This window comes from Bombus vancouverensis, chromosome 15 (genome assembly GCF_051014615.1).
Source record: "Bombus vancouverensis nearcticus chromosome 15, iyBomVanc1_principal, whole genome shotgun sequence".
Lineage (NCBI taxonomy): Eukaryota > Metazoa > Arthropoda > Insecta > Hymenoptera > Apidae > Bombus > Bombus vancouverensis.
This window is the reverse complement of record NC_134925.1, coordinates 7,034,557-7,056,305: the sequence shown is the minus strand read 5'-3', so window position 1 is coordinate 7,056,305 and position 21,749 is coordinate 7,034,557. Positions and strand designations below refer to the sequence as shown.

At 32.2% G+C, this 21,749-nt stretch overlaps 4 protein-coding genes and 1 long non-coding RNA gene across 10 annotated transcripts; 2 read left to right on the top strand and 3 right to left on the bottom strand.

The window, feature by feature from the left end:
• The first annotated feature begins 740 nt into the window (after positions 1–740).
• LOC117157341 (uncharacterized) lies at positions 741–9,866 on the top strand. Of its 5 annotated transcripts, XM_033335335.2 has the most exons (9): positions 741–959; positions 3,939–4,077; positions 5,173–5,319; positions 6,684–6,817; positions 6,899–7,019; positions 7,108–8,041; positions 8,124–8,364; positions 8,436–8,672; positions 8,765–9,866. In XM_033335335.2, exons 4-9 carry the CDS (start codon positions 6,754–6,756, stop codon positions 8,827–8,829), a joined length of 1,662 nt encoding a protein of 553 aa, XP_033191226.1. In that variant the 5' UTR covers positions 741–959; positions 3,939–4,077; positions 5,173–5,319; positions 6,684–6,753; the 3' UTR covers positions 8,830–9,866. The 5 variants fall into 5 exon arrangements, with proteins under 5 accessions (XP_033191226.1, XP_033191222.1, XP_076481310.1 ...); XM_033335331.2 differs by lacking the exon at positions 3,939–4,077; XM_076625195.1 differs by lacking the exons at positions 3,939–4,077; positions 5,173–5,319.
• Positions 9,867–10,106: 240 nt separating this feature from the next.
• On the bottom strand, positions 10,107–12,767 carry Srp72 (signal recognition particle 72). Its single transcript, XM_033335330.2, has 8 exons — positions 12,610–12,767; positions 12,380–12,497; positions 12,028–12,283; positions 11,473–11,952; positions 11,032–11,394; positions 10,657–10,961; positions 10,368–10,580; positions 10,107–10,285 (listed from the first exon to the last, which is right to left on the bottom strand). Exons 1-8 carry the CDS (start codon positions 12,707–12,709, stop codon positions 10,150–10,152), a joined length of 1,971 nt encoding a protein of 656 aa, XP_033191221.1. The 5' UTR covers positions 12,710–12,767; the 3' UTR covers positions 10,107–10,149.
• Positions 12,768–13,303: 536 nt separating this feature from the next.
• Positions 13,304–16,561, bottom strand: LOC117157344 (general odorant-binding protein 56h-like). 2 transcript variants are annotated; one of them, XM_076625198.1, is made up of 5 exons: positions 16,343–16,561; positions 14,868–14,943; positions 14,708–14,799; positions 14,036–14,144; positions 13,304–13,915 (listed from the first exon to the last, which is right to left on the bottom strand). In XM_076625198.1, exons 1-5 carry the CDS (start codon positions 16,559–16,561, stop codon positions 13,839–13,841), a joined length of 573 nt encoding a protein of 190 aa, XP_076481313.1. In that variant the 3' UTR covers positions 13,304–13,838. The 2 variants fall into 2 exon arrangements, with proteins under 2 accessions (XP_076481313.1, XP_033191232.1); XM_033335341.2 differs by lacking the exon at positions 16,343–16,561 and adding an exon at positions 15,505–15,586.
• LOC143303704 (uncharacterized) lies at positions 15,464–15,978 on the top strand. Its single transcript, XR_013060255.1, has 2 exons — positions 15,464–15,581; positions 15,658–15,978. It is a non-coding gene; the product is annotated as an uncharacterized LOC143303704 (long non-coding RNA).
• On the bottom strand, positions 16,449–19,892 carry LOC117157343 (uncharacterized). The gene is made up of 6 exons (XM_033335340.2): positions 19,745–19,892; positions 18,930–19,005; positions 18,764–18,855; positions 17,426–17,540; positions 17,064–17,206; positions 16,449–16,583 (listed from the first exon to the last, which is right to left on the bottom strand). The coding sequence occupies exons 1-5, from the start codon at positions 19,790–19,792 to the stop codon at positions 17,094–17,096; spliced, it is 444 nt and encodes a 147-aa protein (XP_033191231.1). The 5' UTR covers positions 19,793–19,892; the 3' UTR covers positions 16,449–16,583; positions 17,064–17,093.
• Positions 19,893–21,749: the final 1,857 nt, after the last annotated feature.

Genomic DNA, 21,749 nt, shown 5'->3' with positions numbered 1-21,749 from the left:
AAATTCTTTCAAATATCTTAGTCTGTTGAAATGATGTAACGAATTTTTTGAATCGTATTACAGACAAAATGGCGGTAAATTATTATCTAACATTGCGTGGCCACCAAACAGATGCTAAGAAGGTTTATTCACAGAATACTAATTCCATCCGAATAATACAAAGCTACCTTGCCCCACTATTTAGAAAGTCTCTATACACCTTTCAAATATTTTCAAAAGAATGAGAGAACTTGAATCATACAGTTATGCAATAATGATGTTCACGTAAAAAACCATGCAATCCTTAGTTTCTCGATCGATAACACATTTCATATTTTTCAGTCAAAAAATTCGTTATAAGTGCTTGCAATTCCATTTTACGAAACAATATTACGATATCAATAGATTAGAGTACACAAACTTACATTAATTTTTCAGACGAAACGCATAGAAAGAAACACCACATTTACGCAGGTAAAATTTTGCACCAAACTAAGCTAATTTCATCATCAAAACACATTTCATGTTACCAAATCTAAGAAGATTCCTTACAAATGCTTACAATTCCATTTTACAAAAAGATATTACGAAATTAATGAATTAGAATGTAAAACTTATATTAATTTCGATACGATACTTCCGCGCGTAAAATTTCGCATCAAAATGGTTTCGCGATTTAAAAAGGTACGCCTGCGCAGTAGCTATACAGGCAGAAGCAAATGAACGCATGCGCGATACATTCTAAGATAGTTTATGGTCAATGTGCGTCGAGTAGAGACCGTGGCTGCACTGCAGCAACACGGTAAACGTGGATTCGTTGAACTCTGAGTTTTTATGAATTTAATTCTGAGTATCAGTAATTTTCTCGTATGTCCGATCTGCGCGCAGTTTCGCAGATAAATGAGCTTGCAAGATAGCCTTTTCTCCGAGGACGTGGAGCACGACGTGACTTTATTTTCAAGGGACAAGAAACGGAAAAGGTAGGAGAGCCAAACGATCACATTTCCTGATGCAACGACGCGCCTTTAAAGGTTAGATCACACGGTCTTTTCACAACGTGTCTTCAAACATTTTTCACTTTCAATTTCTACGAACGTCTATGATACTACAACGTAAAGTTTTCTCCGAGGAATCATCGGTATTAAATCTCTTAAAGATATATCTCAACAATGTAAAAGTACTTGACGTTTGTCAATCACGCAAGAAAATGAGATAATATACGCTGTCATAAATAGAATCGATTTGATAGCCCGCAATTTTTATTGGCGATTTAGTTTAGAATGTTAGCAGAGACGCGTTATGTTAAATTTATTTGTATCCTTGACATACAATCTGAAATTCAAAGGCAATTAGAATTAACTTTATAACCTAAATGATTTAGGATACCATAGAACTGTTGAAAAGTGTTCAATGTGTTTGTTATTGATGTGTTTTATGGCCTCTGTGCGGTATTTATAAATATCTTGCACTAAAGGTAAGTGGTTGATATCGTCGTCTTCCAGACAACGTATATTGGTCTGTATTACTGCAAGTGATTAAAATATTCGGAAATTAAGGTATACATATACATAGGCTACTTTGACTTTGAAAAAATATAAATTTCATACTAAATACAAATTTGAACGCTGATTAATTTATTTGCGCTTTTAAGACAATCGTAAATATGCATTTTGACTATAAACCAATACTTCTTGTTTGCACTGAAGATCTTTACATCATTTACACTCCTGAACAAGAAAATAGCACAATGTGTAAATTCGTAAAACTTTATTCGATAATGAAGAAAAATAGAAAAATAATAAAATTCTTTTGAATGTAAACTTACAATATGAAATGCTCTCGGAGTATAAATACGTTTTTCTTACCCGTAAAATTAAAAAACTACAAGAATTCAATGAGTCAAACTGATAGCACATACTACGAAAAAATGAAAATTTACTTATATTTACTGAAAATAATACAATGTTCGTATTTTGTGGAGCCCCCTTTCTGTAAACCGTTCTTGCAAGCTCTCCCCAATAATTTTCAATTCAGAAGATCTTGCTGTCCGTTGCAGAACGCCCATTTTTTTTTTTTTATCAACAAAATATTTTATAACTATCTGTTGAACGACAGTACTATCTTACTGGAATATACAATTTTTATCAGTACTTGTTACTGCATGTGTTTGTATCTTCAGTTCAATATACCTTTAACTATTCATGCAACTTTATACAAAGACAATTTTCGTTTTTCTATGATAACCAATACCTGCCCATACCATGATGCTTCCTTAGCATCTTAGTTGTCGGCTGCTTGAAACTTTTTCTTCTGTCCATACATCGTGGTAATAATATTTACATCTATCAGGGCCATGTGAAATTATTATGCTATCTTTTTGTTCATTCGAAGAAGTACAATGTTTACATCTAAGGATTACTAACATCGACTCAAAAAGCTTGTTTTACAAGATGTACATAAGAAAGACTGTATTTCCATACATATCTCACACATATTATCAAAGTTACAAAATGTGTTATCTTTTTGTCTGCGAGTGTAACATTTCGATTCTTCAATTATTAATGATATAAAATCGAAATTCTTTCGTAAATTAACTTGATATAAATTAAGTAGTGTAAAAAAATGAAACGAGATCACAATCAATTGTCGCGTGATAAAAATATTCATACATTTTCTTGTTTATAACTAATAGATTGTTTCATTCCATCCTCAGATTGTTCCATTACATTAGACCGTTTTTTCTTTTCTCACATTCCCCGCGCATTTCAAACGTTTACGCGTTTTATTTTTCGCTGTACATTTATATTTTTAGCAAACTACATAGTGTTTTGAGAAACATAAAAGAACTGTGACGCATTGGCAGGTTGCCTGAAGAAAATAAGAATGCGTTTCATAGATGTCAATAGTTCTAATTAACATTTCTGTTTTTAATTAACATCATATGGTTCCTTGCACTTGATTTAGAATATTGCAGTAAGATGGGAACACATAATAAGTTTTTAAGTTGCGGTTATTGGTTAATTAGCCCTCCGTAGATGGCGGAAGTTGCGTACGTCGTTAGATAACAAAAGAAAATTTCTACGAAACGTAAATTTTAATGGAACGTATTATCTCCATCAACGACAACGAAAATAATGTACCATGCGGTTACACAAGATTAACTGTCACTACAAACACATATTATATAAGAATACCGTAATATGTACAGTTCTTTGATTATTCAATATGCAGTTCCAATATTTCATAAATATTTCATGGACCGTTCGTATTTAAACATATTCTATCCTTAAAACTTTTAAAATACAATTTGTAGATATTTTATCGATAAAAAATGTTTAATGTCATAATTACTTTGCTTAAGAAATAAGATAATAAAAAGGAAAGGAAAGAAGGCCCCGATCGTCCGCCATATTGAATAATTGTTTACGTTTAGATGAGAAATAGGAAAATTTATTTCTTTTGGCGGAAATTTTGCTATAATTAAAAAAAAAGAACGCAAACTACTCGGAAGATTAACTAACTCTATAAAATGTTCAATATCTCTGAAGATAGTAAATATTAGAAGCCCAATAACGACGATGTAAGCGTCAAAAATATCATACGTGTGTTAACCCAAAAAATCCTCACCTCTTTCACTTACGTCATTTGCCACCTAAACTCGTTAATTATTGAAATCACGCGTCAGGGGGACAGATGGTCGATTTTGAATGGCACGAATAATTGTTAATCTATGGAGTGCAACCGGTCTCTCGTCGTATGTCGCTCACGTATACGCATGATTACGTGAACCACGCAACACTTACGAGTCGCACGGGACTCTGTTTCTTCTTTGTAGTTCAAGGCTCGTCGATTTAGTCGTCTCTGAAACGTAATTAACATAGATCTTACTCTTGGAACGACGATTCATCAACCGGATCAGACGATAGCGTGGAACGGTTGTTTTGTTCGGTCTGTTGCAGTCGATTTCTTTTTCTTCTCGGCTTTCATATCTGGCTATAAGAGAAAGAGAAGCGCAGAGAACCCCGATTTATCACGCTACATGGTTCGTTCCACCTGAACGGTTGGCATGTAATTTAACTATCGTGAAACGACGTTAAGGTGAGAATTTTATCTTGTTTTCCAGCATCCATATTGGTCTAGATAGTTTTATTTATCTACCGAGACTGAAATTGCCCTCCACTAGATCTTGAGAGTTCGTTTCCTATTTCCTACTTTTTGTGTATTGCTTGCGCCTGTTCTAATGCTCTCAATGCTTTCTAAAAACATCCGGTTACGACGTTACACATAATAAATTCCGCCTTTATCCGACCGTTTTATTCCGGTTGAACGTAATAGCCGGTTTCCATGAAATCTGATTATGTATGTGAAATGTAACACGGTTGTAACGGCGGTAATGTCGGCGCATAATGGAGAATTTGTATCGGAAAGTTGGCCAAAAGTCGATTTCAGAAATTTTGTTTCCCTTGCAAAATTTTCATTCACAAAAAGAATCGGATACATTACGAATAAATTATTAACGACCTTTTTCTTTGTACGTACGGCATTGAAGTACTTCGAAAGTTTACAGTTGAGTCATTCGATTGCTCTACGAAATAGCATAAAGATAAATTTGGAGAGCCTTAAGCAAATAGTATTAAATTAGGAGAATTATTCAGAGGAAGCATTTAGGCATGAAATATCTTATATAAAATCAGAGTTTAAATATAGATAGTTATGTAAGTTGCAAGGAGAAAATTTTCGAAATAAATGATGAAAGAATAATCAAGAAATTGTTTTTTACATGATCCATAATTTTAATATCGTAACAAGTAATCAGTGTTTAATTAAAAATCAAACAATATTGATGAAGTTAATCGATGTGGCTTGTATATGATCCGAGCGAAAATATTTTTAAAATAATATTTTTTTACTAAAAAGTTGTCCTACATCTTTGCCCAACTTTTTCATGCAAATATCCGTATTATGTGTCTGTGGAATGGTCGAAATGATACATGATTATTCGGACCAAGGATGGCTCTAATTTTAAGAAAATCACAGAAGGAGAAAGTGAAATGTTATGTAAAAGTTAGCCTGCCTGTGTTCATCTGACAGGATACGAGCAAAGTGGCCCGGGGCAAGGCGGTTACGTTCACCCGTCCTCAGTCCAGTCTCACTTTCAACCGTGATCGTAACGCGTTCTTTTCACTTTTGCAGGGTACTCGTCTTTCCACCTGTAAACAACTATCGAAGATATATTATACACCAGCTGGTGCAGGACCGTTTTGCCGATCTGCATACATTCTCGATCGGCCAGGGTTCTGCCAGACGGACAGTCGTGTGTTACAAAAGTGACGTGATAAGGTATCGAAGTGCCTATTGTTATGATACATGTATTATATGTATAGTGACATTGCTTCGTTAAGTGGCCGTTGCTATCCCCACCACTCCGATCTTGCTTCGTGAAGTGAGCCTTTGATGTTGCGTACAGTCCATCACAAAGGTCTTCGTTCGTCATCACCATCAAGTTCGAAGTATTCTAATCAAGATGTTAGATCCTACAATATTTTTGCTATCCAATTCTGTATTAATTGCAGTTAAATGTATATTTAAATAAATATCACAGTTCCTTACGTCTTTATTTAAAAAAGAAAAAAACCGAAGAAATACAAAATATATAAATGTATATACGTATGTCTATAGGTACGTTATAGCTCTCTATAGGTATCAATTGCAGTTTACTATCTTTTTAGCAGTAATGGAATTAAAGGTTTTGTAATTACTGGTATAACCGTTTTAAGATCTTCGTAATCTAAATATTTATGATTTCTTAAATTCTTCAAGAATTACATTAGTATACTGAGCATAATGAGAACATTTTGTATTGATATGTAAGTATAGATGATTCTGTAGCAAAGTTTATTTTTCATTTCCTTTGTGATTACAATTGTGTCTATAGACTTTTACAACTGACTGTATATGATATAAACAAGCACATACATGCCTCTCTCGATAACTGACTAGATACAATCCCGTGGTCATTTAGCAAAGTGCTATTACATTCAATCGTTTCAGTGATATATCACCTGAACAAATCACAAAGTGTAGGATTTCATTATTTCCTGTTGTGAATCATTTAATGATGCCCCTCCATCGATAACCTATCAATAAAGAAGACATTCTGATAACAATTATAGTTCAGCGATTTCTGTAATAATTGTGGATAAATATATAGTGTTTGTGTTAAATTGGAGAAAAAATTGTTACTATATTTTAATAGTATATTTTATGAAGTGGATTTTATGTAAAAATGGATTAATTTTTAATAGATTTATTATAAAGTTAGTAAAAGTACTAAATTATAAACTCTCAATGTTTTTGTATTACGGAATACACCTATTTCTTCGCATAAGATGCAATATCATTTTAACGCGATTAATTTAAAAACGATTATATTAATGCTCGATTCCTTCGAAAGTAGAACTCGTTCTAGATTGAATCAGATTTACGCGAAATTCACAGACGATTCTAATACTGTTACGAAATGAGTTTACAAGAATGAAATTCTTACGACGTAGCAGCAGTAAACGAAAGTGAAACTGACCGGCTCAAGGTCGCGTGACGTAGTACTCAGACGCGTCAGAGAACTATTTAACCGACTTAAAAAAGAAGTATTAAACTAATTATAAAATAACAAGGTTATAATATTTTATTTTTCAATATTCAAGGGACCCAAAATTGAATGGTGAACAGTGTACAACAAGTTGTATAACGAAAGGTACTGGTACCTTGTTCGAGATGGGCGTTGAAGGTCGACGATCGCCCTCTGCATCTCCAGAACGCGTACGAATTCAAAGACAAAGTAATTAAAAACTTATATTGAAAACTTCATATCTGAAAAAGATAGTGTAAAGTTAATTAAATTTGTCATTCGAACTTTTAGTAAAATCAACGCCAACGGTTGAAATCTATAGGCCGCCAGCTGCTAGGAGGGCCAGAAATGAACTTCAAACAAATATGGACCAAGTTCAAATACAAGCAGCTGCAGATTCATCTAGTGCAAAGTAAGAAATTGTAAAAATACTTCCGTCTATTTACTTTCTTATAATTCAAAGAATAAATTGTAAATATCTTTAACTGAATTTTATTAAGATCTTCTCGTCAGAGAAGGCCAGATCGCGCAGTTTATGTACCAAGACATCGTAGAAGTTTGGAAACAGAAGGGAGTCCTCAGCCAGTAGAATCTATTCGTGTGAGTCGTTCAGTTAAGGACAATCCGTCCTCTGCTTCTCATGGCCAATCAAAATCAAGTTTAGATATCAAAGAAACAGATTCTAGTTTACAACAAAGTATAGAATGTGAACAAAAGGAACTAAATACGTGTTTTGATGATAATCAAAGTAATGATGAATCTGAAATTAATATCTGTCTGCAAGAAGATCCAAAGGACCCGACTTCTTCTGTTATTCCAGAAGGACTTACGATGGAAACTAGTGATAAAATAACAACTAAGCAGTTAGATAATCTAAATGAAGATGTGCCAAATGATACAGATGGTACTACTGCTCCTGAAACTAAATGTGAGACAACTGATACATTTCATTCAGGAATTATTGAAGAACAAGAAATCTCTAGTAATTCTAGTGAAGATAACAATAACTTAGACTCAGTTGAGACATGTATATATAGTGAAGTTAATGTTAATGAAGAAATAGACAGATCTGATAAATGTAATAACGATATTGTTGTAACTAATTCAAATGCAAATAACAAACAACATTCGGAAATTTCAAATAAGGACGAGATAACAAACCAAAAGAACACGCAAATGATGCGTCGAAATATGGTATCAAACGTGCTGATTATCTCAGATAGTGTACAGAAAGAACCACAACAACCTAATAAGGAAGTTATTCCTATTCCTACAGCACTACCAGAGAAGAAAGTAAAAAAGGTTGTGCGGCAGAAAAGTAAACCTGCACCTCCACCTTCTCCACCAATTAAAAAGATTAATAGGGATGAATGTGACTGGGACAGTTTATTCGACGATAATGGTGATTGTTTAGATCCAACTCTTATCGAGGAGGCAAGTATTTATGAATTTACCATTCGCCAACATAAAACAACAAAACTATGTACTTTTTTAATGTTAATTACTTTTATTTCAGTTAACAGCGGCTGTTGGTAATGTTGTGATAGAACAACCAAAAAGCGATTACAAACCGTACACTAAACACATCGAGGTATCTAGCGACGAATTTGCTCATGTTGTTGAAATTTACAATTTTCCATCAGAATTTAAAACCAGCGATTTAGCAGCTGTTTTTAGTCCTTTTAAGAATGGTGGGTTTGAACTAAAGTGGGTAGATGACACACACTGTCTTGGAGTCTTCAGTAGTCCTCTTGTTGGTAATTAGAAACGAGTCAAAATTACACCGACATTATCAGTAACAAGTGCTCACCCGTTAAATCGGTTTTAGCTGCTGAAGTATTGGCTTCGGACCATCCATTTGTTAAAACACGACCCTTGAGCGAGGCCACAGCCTTGAGTAAAACAAAAGCAAAAAGGAGCGCGCAATTTTTACAGCCGTACAGAAGTCGTCCAGAAACTTGCGCGGCATTAGCTAGACGACTGGTTACGGGTGCTTTAGGTGTAAAATTAGCTACTGCTAGGCAAGAACGCGAACATGAGAAAAATGTATTACGTGAGGCTAAAGGTAAGTATTATTTACACAAAACACTTCTCACAGTTTGAAGCTTAAAAAAGCTTTAAAAAAGCAGAAATAAGTTGTTTTTTCTTTGTTTCTAGAAAAACGTAGATTAGCCAACAAACAGCGAGAAGATGCCTGGGAAGGCATTATACCTGAAAAGTAGCATTATTGGAAATATAATGTTCATACATTGAGAATTATTTACATCATTATGTAAGTGTTTTATAGCATTTACATGAATTTGTGCCTTACTCATCTATTCTCATTTTTGACAAACTCATTTTTGTCGAACTGATTTGGCGATTGGTTTTGGGAACACGGGAAATTGCTTGCCAATAGATGAGTGTGGCATGACAAAAGTATCAATTAACGGATATACTTGTTTAGGACTGGTAAAATGAACTTTCCAGTGCTTGTTTATTTTCTACGTATTATGCATATCATAATATTCAGACCAGTTGAATGAGCGTGCCTGTTGTACTATTTTCTAATGGAAGGGTATTAAAGGGTATTTTAACTAAACATCTAGATGAGGGCGATTTACAGCCTTGATATATTAGGAAACTATATAAAAAAGAACACAGATGTAGAAGCGTTTTATGATATACATATACGGTTACTCTTACCTCAACAGTTGCCTCTTTGTTATAAATTTATATATACACGATAAACAATGCTGTGTTGTGCAATTGTAATACAAGACAATAAGTTAGAATGATATAAACCGAGGATATCCTTTTACACAAGCACGCGTGCGTGGACATACATCGATATGCTACAATGACATGTAATCACAGCGTGTCTTCACAGAGTTATGATCTTAGGGTAATGAATTTTACTGAAATATGAAGTGGCATTTTATTATTATATACAATGTAAGATTATTGTAGTTACGAATTATGCCACTTATTATATTACATATACATATATAAATCTGTTACATGAATGTTAAAGATTTGACGCACAATCACAATATATCAACAGGAATTACAGATTTACTAAGAGAAAAAAATAAATTTGACACAGATTGTATTTTTATATACAATTGTTACCAACAGAGAAATAAAGATTTGTATTGCCAAATCCTAGTCAATGTATGCAAGGAATATGTTACCTATATTGTATATTATATTGCAGAATTTTGTCAAAAATTGACAAGAGGATTAAAAGAAAAAGGGAATAAAAATATTTTATATATCATTCTTTTGTATATATTTTCAATCCTGGTAGAACCTAGTTACATTTTAATCTAATGACAAATTCAGAAGTTAAAAATTTACAATGATGAAACGATACTAGTATAAAGTAGTACGTTCGTTTAAAAATGGCAGTATTTTTTACTGTACATATGTACAGCGATAAAAAATATATGTATAATTGAAAAAGTTATACAACTTGTCAATGAGATGTATCGTTCAATCATCCATCTTTCTAGCAATATTGAAATATTATACATGTTCTGGACAAATACGAATTACTTGTTTTACCATTTTCCTCCTTTCTTTTTCTTTTTTTGTTGAACCTTACGTTGCTGTTGTCGTGGACCGGAACTTTCTACCGCTGGACTATGTCGAGGGTTGGGAGAAGGTTTCGCATTTGTAGGCATCTTAGTAATATCACTGTAACGATAAGTGATAATAAAAGTTATTAATTGTATGTATATTTTTAAATTAAATAATAAATGTGTGAATTAATACATACTACATATCACTAGCTACAGCTGCAGCACCTTGTGTGCCCTTCATCGCAGCATCTCGATTTCTCCTATCTCGTTTCTTCCTAAATCCACTACGTTCGTGTCTGGGTAACCATCGTTCAGGATCAGGTGGAACATTTGGATCATAGTTCTTAGGTAACTTTCCTTTACGTTTACGTTTTTTCTTTTTCTTTTGTGTTATATCGACAACGGGTTTGCTACACAATAGAGTTATAATTATTAATTTTATTGAGAATTTTATTATCGAGACTATATTAAGAGAATAATACTTACCCAGGAGATGGTTCTATCTTCTTCTTGGTCATTTTGGTACCAATTACCCAGTTACTGTTCTCCAAAGCATCAACGTCGATCGTTTCAGAAAGGTCATGTAACGGTGGCAGACGTTTTGATAGCAATTGTGCCTTTTCTGGACGAAATTGCACATAAGCCACCACCAATTGCGCTAATGTCTTAGTATCGCAAGGCGCAGCATCTACCATTTCTTGTAAAATATCAGCTGCCATTTTAATTTCTCCTCCGCGTAGATAAAAATCAGCGGCTTGTCGCCATAATTCTCCTAAATTAGCAGTAGCATCCTAAAATTGAATATCAAAGGTTATACTAAATCGAGTTGAAAAAGAAAGAAATTAGATTAAATGCACCTACCTTATTTTTCTTGTAATAGTTAACTGCATTTTTTAGAGCATCTGATGCTTTTTCACGATTATTATTAGCCATATGAAGAGTTACAAGTGCGCTGACTATGCCAGGTAATGATCTGTCTCTTTCACTCAGATTTTCAAGAATATCAATTGCCTCTTGTCTTTCATCCTGACTCAATAAGAGTTGCACACAAACCAGTTTCATTTGCAATTCTTTATCTCCAACTGCATACTGTATTAATAACTTTGCTGCTTCCTTTGCTTTACCCTCTTTACCAAGTTGTACTGCCTTAACAAACATTGCATCCACAGCCAGTGCAGGATGATCCTTAGCTAGTTTATTGCAAAGTTGCTGACACTGGTCTGCCTGCAAGGACATAAGTTATAGAATAATGATATGTGAACAATGATCAATAAAACAGTGTATTACTAATTGAGTTTATACCTGATCAGTGTATAAAGCTAACAAGCACTGATTGTATGCAATGTTCCGTCTCTGTCTAGAAGTTAATTTATGTTCTAAGCTATCATGAGTAGCGCTTTTCATTCTTTTTTTACTATCAAATACGTTTTGATCTTTATTAAGGCACACAAGGTTATTGCTTGCAACTGCTACTAGAGCTATGTCATCTGGTTTTGCTTTCAAAGCAGAAATGTACAATGCTTGAGCTTCTTTCTCGCGACCCTGAAGCTGAAGACAATATCCAAGTTGAACTCTAATAATTCCTAATTCATCTTCTATTTCTTCTTCAGCAACTCCATCTTCCTCTAAATTTTCTTTACACTTTTTCTCAGCTGCTCTAAGCTTTTTTTCTGCCTCAATCAAGATGGCTTTATCACCTTTGCTACCTTGTGCAATTAAACCACAAGCTGTATTATATATTAATTCATATGTATCTTCGCGTAATGCAGGAACTTCTAAGTTCTGTTAAAAAAAATATAAATTACAATAAATATAAATTAACATATACTTAAATAACATTAACTGTTAAGGACTTACAGAATCCTCAATTGCTAAATTTACAACCACTGCTGCAAGATTAGCTTCCCTTTCATCTTCATATTCATCGTGAGAATTTTTTATAATGTCTCTGTACACAGAGAAACATTCTTCATATTTTTCTAGCCTATACAGTATCTGAGCCTTCAGTTCCTTGAGTTTCAATGAAGGATTTGAAACATTTTCTACTACCTTCAAAGCGTCCTGCACTTGATTCAATCTATATAAACAATATGCTTTCTCGAAATCTAAATTGCTAAAAAATATTTATTTGTTATTAGAATTGTACGAAGTGAATATTAATTAAAATAGAAAAGTTTTAACACTAATATATAATAAATGGATGACATACCCTGATAGTTTTGGATTCTTAGTAATAAACTGGAGTGCATCATTGAATTTAGATAATTGAATATAGCAAATAACTTTACAATGGAAAGCTGCTTCTTCATCCTGGGAAATACCTAAAACTGAAAAATTTTCTATTGTTGAGAATATGTTGTTCTTCGTAAATGGGACACAGGTTATGTTGATAGTAAACTCGTAGAATTGAAAGCAATTTGTAAGATCACGAAAACTCACTCTTATTAGCAATTTTTATTGCCCGCTCGTATTCACCATTTTGCCCTAATTTATTTAATTCTCCGTATAATACAGGAAAATTGTTTTCCTTTGTGGCCATGTTGCTCACTTTGCGGTCATGTCCAACGTGGAACTAATTTATGACTACCGAATACAGCATAATGTTCCAAGAACAATTTTAATAAAAGTTATTGCTTATAAAGTATAGTTTATGTACCTATTTGAAAGAATTAGACATTGTTTAAAATATTTGATAGTAATTAAACAATGTATAGCAAACAAATTTAATTAAATTAAATTTATTTATTAATACTACTCAAATTTTTTTTTAAAGCATTCAAAGATTAGGTAATTACAATATTTAATTTCAGTTGAAGTAATATAATAATACTTGTGTATAATCTAACTGAAGATAATACCACTTCGATATTAGTCTTAAAATTATATTAGAAATGCAATAAAAAAGTTTTATTTGTCGGAAGTGAGAAATGTAAGAACAAAGGAATAAAAAAGAATGAGTTAAATTTCCATGTTACTCAAATGCTTATTCATTTCATTAAAATTATATATATACACATACGTTAGAATTATGTACAATTTACAATTTTCAGTTCAGCATATACATACATAGCATAGAACTAACACCATAAACGTAATATAAAATAGATTTTATGTCTTATAGAAATTTGTGTTGTTATCATATTATATGTTCTGCAATACCAAAGCTGGTAATACCTACTTTAAATGGTAATCAGAATGTTTTTTACGCCCTCTGCGAATTATTGCGGTGAACAAAGGAATTATACACTTATTTATACTTCAATAAAATATCGATATTTAAGTTATCGATACAAATTTAAATTTCAATGGCTCATCAAATTTAAAACATTGCATGAGAATTATTCTGCTTTTTATTACAATTGCAATTTAAATTCAAACTACCATTCATTCTAACTATTTTCATAATTAACAAAATGATTTATATTCTAACATAAATTTTAAAATGGAAGTAGATAATTACAGTAGATAAATAACACTTGGAGACACGAGAACAAGATGGTGAAACAACTTGTATTTTGACTATGCGAACAAAGATTTAAGTGTCAAATAATGATATGTACATTATTATAATTTATTAATTTAAATCTATAAATATTTTGTGCAAAATAAATTACGAAATGCATCGAGTTGCAAATTAAACCATTTCATTTCAGCAGTTTGATTTTTAGTTAGAATATGTATAAACTCCTGATCTCCAGGAAACACTGTATCAAGTTACTAGCTTGCTTACATTCGTTGCCACCAGCTAAAATGACAATGAGTAAAGATTATTAAATTACTCTTTTTAAATAGCAAATAATTTACAAAAAATTTTGTTTAATATTTAAAATAAAGTCAGATTTCTTAGTAACAATTTTTTATTCACCGATGTTTTTGCATTTATTGACCATTTCATCAGCCATTAGCGCGTCAGCTCCATAGGTTATTAACTGTCTCTTGGCAATGTTTACCCAAAGGCGTCCATTCTCTTCTACCTGTGTTATGGAAATAAAAATGTTTTTTCTTTACTTCCTTCCATATGCGGGATGTTATAAGAAAAGAATTTAACACATCAGTTATAATTCACAGAAAAGAGTAAGAGATGCCTTATCAACATACAAATCATAAAATCAATACTTTCGATGTTAGGTTAATTTTGTACTCATAACCTATTCTAATTAATGTGAAACGATCTAAATCGAACTTTTCATAAAAGTTTGATAGAACGAGAATGTCTAATAGGATTTCTTCTTATGACAAAGTTTAAACACTTTTTTCCCATTTGCACCGATAAACGATATAGTCAACTATCGACGATGAATAATATAGTTATATAAAATGCGTATCTCGTGTAATACGAAATATGGGAAAATATTTGAAAAAGTGTTCTTGTATTGATATGTTCTTCACCTTTTTCTGCTCTTCATCGAAACGATTGATTTTAGAAAGTATGTTGATAGGCATTATAAGTTTACAAAATCGTGGAACTTGTTTCATTTATGTAATTTAATTCAAAGAATACTTTGTATGATATGACTTAAATAATTTCGTTACTTACGATTCCCTTTTTCCTCAGCATACAGTACGTGTAACAACCAAGTCTCTCGTCTGCCTTAGATATAATGCCTTCCTTAGCACCCTGTATTAATTCTGAAGTTTGATTAATATTGACTAAGGTTTTCTATTGTTTGCAATTTATTTCGTTGTTTGCTACTTACTTGGATCGATACTAGTCTCTGTGATACAAGATGCCCTGAAACGTTCCACCTTGGCTTTTATGCTATTTGAAAATGCCTGGAAATATTACAACACGTTATAAAGACTTTAAAATATAAATAAATATTGAGTGAAATGTTGTTAATAGTTTAACTATAAATGATTCAAGCTTGCAGGTTGTAAATATACAATCAGAATATAAATAAACTTTTTCGATATTATAGTTAACTTTTTAATCGTAGTATGCGAGAATCCGGAAGTATCTCGTAATTCGAGATATTTTCACATACTAAGAGCATCAAAGAGAAGAAATTTTAAGATCGAATTATTATATTTCTCTTATTTTAGATATTAAAAGAGTCCTGGTTTTACAATCAATGAATTCTTTCTTATATATCGTTTTAATCATAAAATAACAAGCCACGAAATTATCGTTTTATTCGATTAAAAATAATGAGATTATATTATCCATCTATGACGATATTTACAATGAATTTCCAACACCGAAATATTTACGAATTATAATACTCGAGACAAAAATATAAGAATTTAAAACATTGATACATATCATATATGAAAGAAAGAAACAGTCCTATTAAACAAATTAGATGATTGCAATCAAGTAATGTCGAAATTTACCAAAGTCCCGACGAAGCAGAAGGCAAAGACAATAGCGAGGATCTTCATCTTCCTTACTGAGTTGTCGAGGAGCTCGGGTAAGAAAGATCTATATTGAATGTTCACTAAGAACTAAGTACGCGTTAAATGTTGCTCGAGTTTTTATAGTTATAGGTACAATCATTAATAATAACACGTCCCGTAATTTCTCCCTCCATTGTGTACGGGCAAACGATACTGTATTTTCTGGATGGAAGCTCGCCGAAACTGAAGCTCAGATTGGACTCGGATGTGGCACAGCTTGTGCTCGTTGTGACCGCTTTATAAAGAGCTTTAAACGTTAACCAGATCCTAAAGACTCGATAAAATCGCACAGTGAAATTCCTTCCGCCTTGATATCCGTGAGACAACTCTAATGCAATGACGAAACATTCTTTTTTCTTTAATATTTCATTAATGAAAATGAGATCAAATAACATATGGTTTTAAAATTCAGTTATGTTGATTTTGCTTATGAATTTCCCTTTTTCGATTGCTGGTCGGTTGGTCGGTTGGTTCTAACTGTTAGAACATAATCCTATGATTTTTAGGGCGTTTCAAGAATAATATAAATAGACACGAACATAATACATCATAGGATACTAATCCTTTCTTCTTCTCTTTCTTTGTCTTGTGTCATCATCTTTAATTTTCTTTTTATTTATTGTTCATCGTCATATCCACTGGTAAGATATTCGTGACTACAGTTACATGTATTGTATAAATTTATAAATGTTAAAAAATATTTACATGCTTAATTTGCATCTATATTCTACTAGTTAGAAATGATCATATATTGTCGAATATCTTTAAGTTGCACCTTGTGTCCTTGAATTTGGTGCAGTGTAGAGCAAATATAGCAAAGTAAATGTCCGATGGTGTTGTTGGTGTTGCAGTATTCACAGGGCACCGGATTCTGTTTTCTGATAAGATGAGAATGTGTGATGTTGGAGTGACTTATCCTGAGCTTGATTATTCTTGTGAAAGACATAGCCGGACTTATTTCATATGCGTTTTTCCAAGCCTGCTCCGTGGTCATAATTTCGTATATCCATACACACCTAGTAAGTACAAAATCCTTCTGAATTTGTTAACGAGCTATCTCCACTATTCCACGAAACTAATCGCTCGAAACAATTCCCGGTGTTACCTATGATTTGTACCAACGGGACGATAACGCAATTATTAATGAACTGCCGAAACAAAAAACGTACTTTTGCTTTTATACTTTTTATTTCATTGTTATAACATAACTTCAGTTGGATTGTTCAAATTTTTACTAACAAAATGATGCTGATCATGACTATATAAAATATATCTATCGATATATCCTAACGTATGTACTTTCATTGTAATATTGAAATTAAAATTAAAATTTTGCATTTTTTACATTATTGTATTTTGTTTCATATAAGTCGTATGCTTTACGTTTCTAATACAAATGTTAAAATATTTTGTATGCTATAATCATAATTATGTAGTATATGTACATACGTGACATACGCCATCAAAGCGCATGCGCAGAAAGAGTTGTTATATACCTGTTCGTAGTACATAAAATCGTAGACATCTTATTCATTAGAACTTAGCAGTTTAGTAATATGTAGAAGTCTCTTATAGGAGCTCTTGTTCTTCATGAAACACCCTACTAAGTTACTAGCTTTCTTACATTCGTTGGCACCAGCTGAAATAACCATAAATAGGAATCATTAAATTATACATTTCAAGTGGTAACTAATTTACTAAAAATTTTATTTAATAATTAAAATGAAGAATTAAACTTTTTGCTTATCATTAACAAGTTAAATTTTTTCATGAGTGTTTAAATGGAAAGCAATTTGTTAAAAATTTTATATAATATTTAAAATACAGACGGATTTTGTAATAACAATTTTTTACTCACTGATGTTTTGACATTTTTTGACAAGTTTACTAGCTGTATGCCAGGGGCTTCCCCAGACTATCAGCTGGTGTCTGGCAACATTATTTTTTATCCAGAGGTTTCCATTCTCCTCTACCTGTATTGCAGAAATAAAAATAATATTTTTTTCACTTTCTTCTCTATAAGAGAACTTAAGACTTCATTTATAATTTATAAAGGAGAGTAAAAGATGCCTTATCAACATAGAAATCCTGGAATCAATTTTTTCGATATTAGTTTAATTTTTGTATTCATAACCTTTTCTAATTAATGTAAAAGAATGTAAATCGAACTCTTTATAAAAAATGGATAGGGCGAGAATGTCTAATGGGATTCCTTTCTGTGACAATATTTAAATACTTTTCTCTATTTATATTGATAAACAAAATAGTCAACTAACGATAAAGAATGTACTTATATAAAATGTGTATCTTATGTAAGACGAAATATGAAACAAAATTTGAAGAAATATTTTTGTATTAATATAAACGGAAAAAACATCGAACATCTGTCATAGATATTTTCTTCATCACTTCCACTGACCTCGATCTTCATACATGTTATCGAGTCCTGTGTGATCTTCAAAAGGCTTTAGCTGTCGCGTTGTCTTTTAAAAAGCTATTTGCGCTTCGTGTGAAAAGGGAATACAAATGCTAAGTCTATAATTGTCTTTTTTCATATGAACTAGGGTTCAATAAAAATGTTCAAACCTAACCCCAATCTATTTATAATAATGTACTTACAATAAAATATTTATAGGCATTCCCGTAGTTTACGCGCGCTTTCTTGAATTTTTCCCACGTTGAAATTCAGAGCACTGAGCAGAAGTCACATCGCGTTTTCTGGTGAAGTTTGAAATACTTTTCGGGATTACTCCTGTGTTTTTTTCGTTCGCAATTCCTGGGATTTTGTGCGTTTCTTTCTCTGACATGGAGGAGGTTTGGGTAGTAATTTAAATTGCGCAGCAGACAATGAACAAACTAACCCAAACCTAACCCAAAAACAAAACGATAAGTGTGGGAGTATCTGTATACAACACACATGTATATACTACGTGTTGACTTGTTAAATGTGTACTCAGCGTCGAAAAGGTACGTTTTACTTATAAAAGTTATTTTATTAATGTGTTTTTAAAAAACAACAAGCGGCGGCTAAAGCTTTATAAACGTTAACCAGGAGGATAACTTTCATAACTTATGTGAAGTTCAAGGTCACTGGAGGTTAGTCCCCTAAACAGAAGTTTTACCTCTTTTTTTTTTTTATATAATTTAATTTAAAGAATATTTTGTATAATTTGATTGAAATAATTCCGTTACTTACGATACCCATCTTCCTCAGAATACAGTAGGTGAAACAGCCAAGTCTCCCGTCGTTCATAGGTATAGTTTGTCTCTTCACGTCTTCTATTAACTCTGAAAACCGAATAATATTGACTAAGGCTTTCCATTTATTTTAGTTAAAATTTATTTTGTTGTTTGCTACTTACGTAGATTAATGCTAGTTTCTATGGCGCAAGATGTCCTAAATCGTGCCAATTGGGCTTTTTTGAGATCTGAGAGAGCCTGAAAATATTAGGATATATCATAAAGGCTCTAAAATATAAATAAATATTTGGTGAAATGTTATTAATAGTCTGTTTAAATGATTAGAGTTTGCAGCTTGTAAACATATAATTCGAATATGAATAACTTTTTTCGATAAGATAGTTAACTTTTTAGTCGAGAGAACCCGAAAATTTCGGACCGAGAATTTTTCTCGGGATCAAGTCGAATTCCTGATACTTTCGAGTTTTCACACGTCTCTACTTTTTAGAGTTATTAGATCCTTTCAGAAAATCAAAGAGAAGAAATTTTATGATCGAATTGTTATATTTCTCTTATTTTAGATATTAAAAGAGTCCTGGTTTTACAATCGATGAATTGTTTTTTACACATCGTTTTAATCATAAAATAACAAGCCACGAAATTATCGTTCAATTCGATTAAAGATAGTGAGATTATATTATCTATTTTACGACGATATTTGCAATGAATTTCCAACACCGAAATAATTATGAATTATAATACTCGAAATTTAATTTTTTCAGAAAGTAATTCAGTAAAAATTAATAAGATTACATTTACAAAGAAACGATTAAAATTAATAAGATTACTATGCAACGATTACGACAAAAATATAAGAATTTAAAACATTGATACAGATTATATATGAAAGAAAGAAACAGTCTATTAAAAAGATTAGATGATTGCAACCAAGACGATGACAGAAGGAACGAGAAAAGTAAAAAATGTCAAAATTTACCAATGCTCCGACTAAGCAGAAGGCAAAGACGACAACGAGAGTCTTCATCTTCCTTTTGAAGTTGCCGTAGAGCTCGAGTAAGAAAGATGTATATTGAATGTTCACTAAGAACTAAGTACGCATTATATGTTGCTTGAGTTTTTATAGTTATAGGTACAATCATTAATAATGACACGTCCTATAATTTCTCCCTCCATTGGGTGCCCGCAAGCGGTACTGTATTTTTCGGATGGAAGTATACCGATATTTCGCCTCTTGCCAGCTATCAGAATACATGTGCTAGAAAAGAGAACGGTTGTTAACATCTAAAGAAGAACAAAAATATATCTAGATAATTTATTCCGTTTTTAGAAGCATTTGAGTAGCCTCGTAAAAGAGTAGCTTCTCTTAGATAAAGGGATGATGTGAACAAAGCTGAATTTTATTTAAATAATTGTTTGCTTTTTCATACTTGTAATTTTAGATTTTACAAGCTTGCTGTATAAGTTGATCTTGATGAGCACGATCGGCAAAGCCTGCATAATAATTTGTTGCACAATACACTTTCCTGAATTTCATCGCACTCACTGTCATTGTCGCTTTCATTGTCTGGCATACGGTTTTTATTCTCTATCCGAAGTGAAGATCCTAAGATCACGGTGAAGAATCGCTATGTAGAATGATCGCTGGTGGCTTTATTCACTAAATTTTACGTCTTAATTAATTCAGTATTTAATTTACATACATTTTAATTTACGTACATTTAAATTACAATATTTAATGAAAATTCAAGTAAGCGAATAATCAAAGTATAGATAGTATACTTTCATAATTCTCATGGCTATAGCAAATACGAGTCTATGATCTTATAAATTAACACGAAAGGAAGGCCAAAGTTAGAGTGCCAAAAGAGAATATCTCAAATTGATTCAATTCTTAATACACTGACGTATAATGAAACTGCAAATTGAATAGCTCTTTTTGTTATGCGGCATTAACTCGTAACCGATAAGGATGAATGAAACTATGCACTGGAATAATACTGAAAAAATTTTTTCTATTTTGTTCTAGGATGATAATAGTATATTATTTTTATGCAAGTGGATTCATGGGAAGAACCGATAGGGAGAGTTTGAGGTAATTTCTCGGGATTCAGCCATTGCACAGGAGAAATGACAAATGTAATTGTACAATATAAACGATTTCATCTTGTGGAATTGAAAAAGGCAGAAATTACATTTACCATCCTTGTCAAGATACTGAGACGAATTATAAACTTAAAATTATGTATAATAACAGTGGCATAAATGTATCATAATGGTGCGTTTAGCATAGTTTACACCAAGCCAATGCTTGTGAATGAACCCTCGCTGTTTTCCCCACTTTAATAAAATATAAAATAAAAACCATTCGGTTATGCCTTTATGACGAAAGAAACTGTCATTTAAAGTGAACAGAACGGAAAGTGAAGCTGTCATTCGAACGTAACCAAACATGTGCAAGAATGCGCCATGAAATCATACGCTTATTCATTCGGTGAACACATGCTCGCTTACGCTTTTATTCTTTAATTTTAGTAGAGTGGGGAGAGAACAAGCATTCGTTCGTTTAGTGAGGCTTGATCTAAACTATGACACGATCGTGGTCTAAAGTAGTCTAAACCACCTAAACCACAGTCTAAACGTATCATAACTCTTTGTGGCTGGATAAGCACCAGCAAAACAGTGACATGAACGTACATAAAATATTCATTTTAAATAGTTCTTTGAATCAATTGAAGTGAACTACAAGCAACAAAAGTTTAAATAGAAATACATTTATATTTAATAATACGTTATCGTACGGACATTTCCTACATATTCTGCGATATAAAGTGAATATAGATCAATGTTGGAAGCTTTTATTTTAATTGTCATTGTTATTACTCTCCAATTTTCTATCATTTTATGAATAACTTTTATTTTTCGACTAATGAAATCCTTCTCGTTTGAACAATATACGTCAATACCATAATTAACTTATAGAT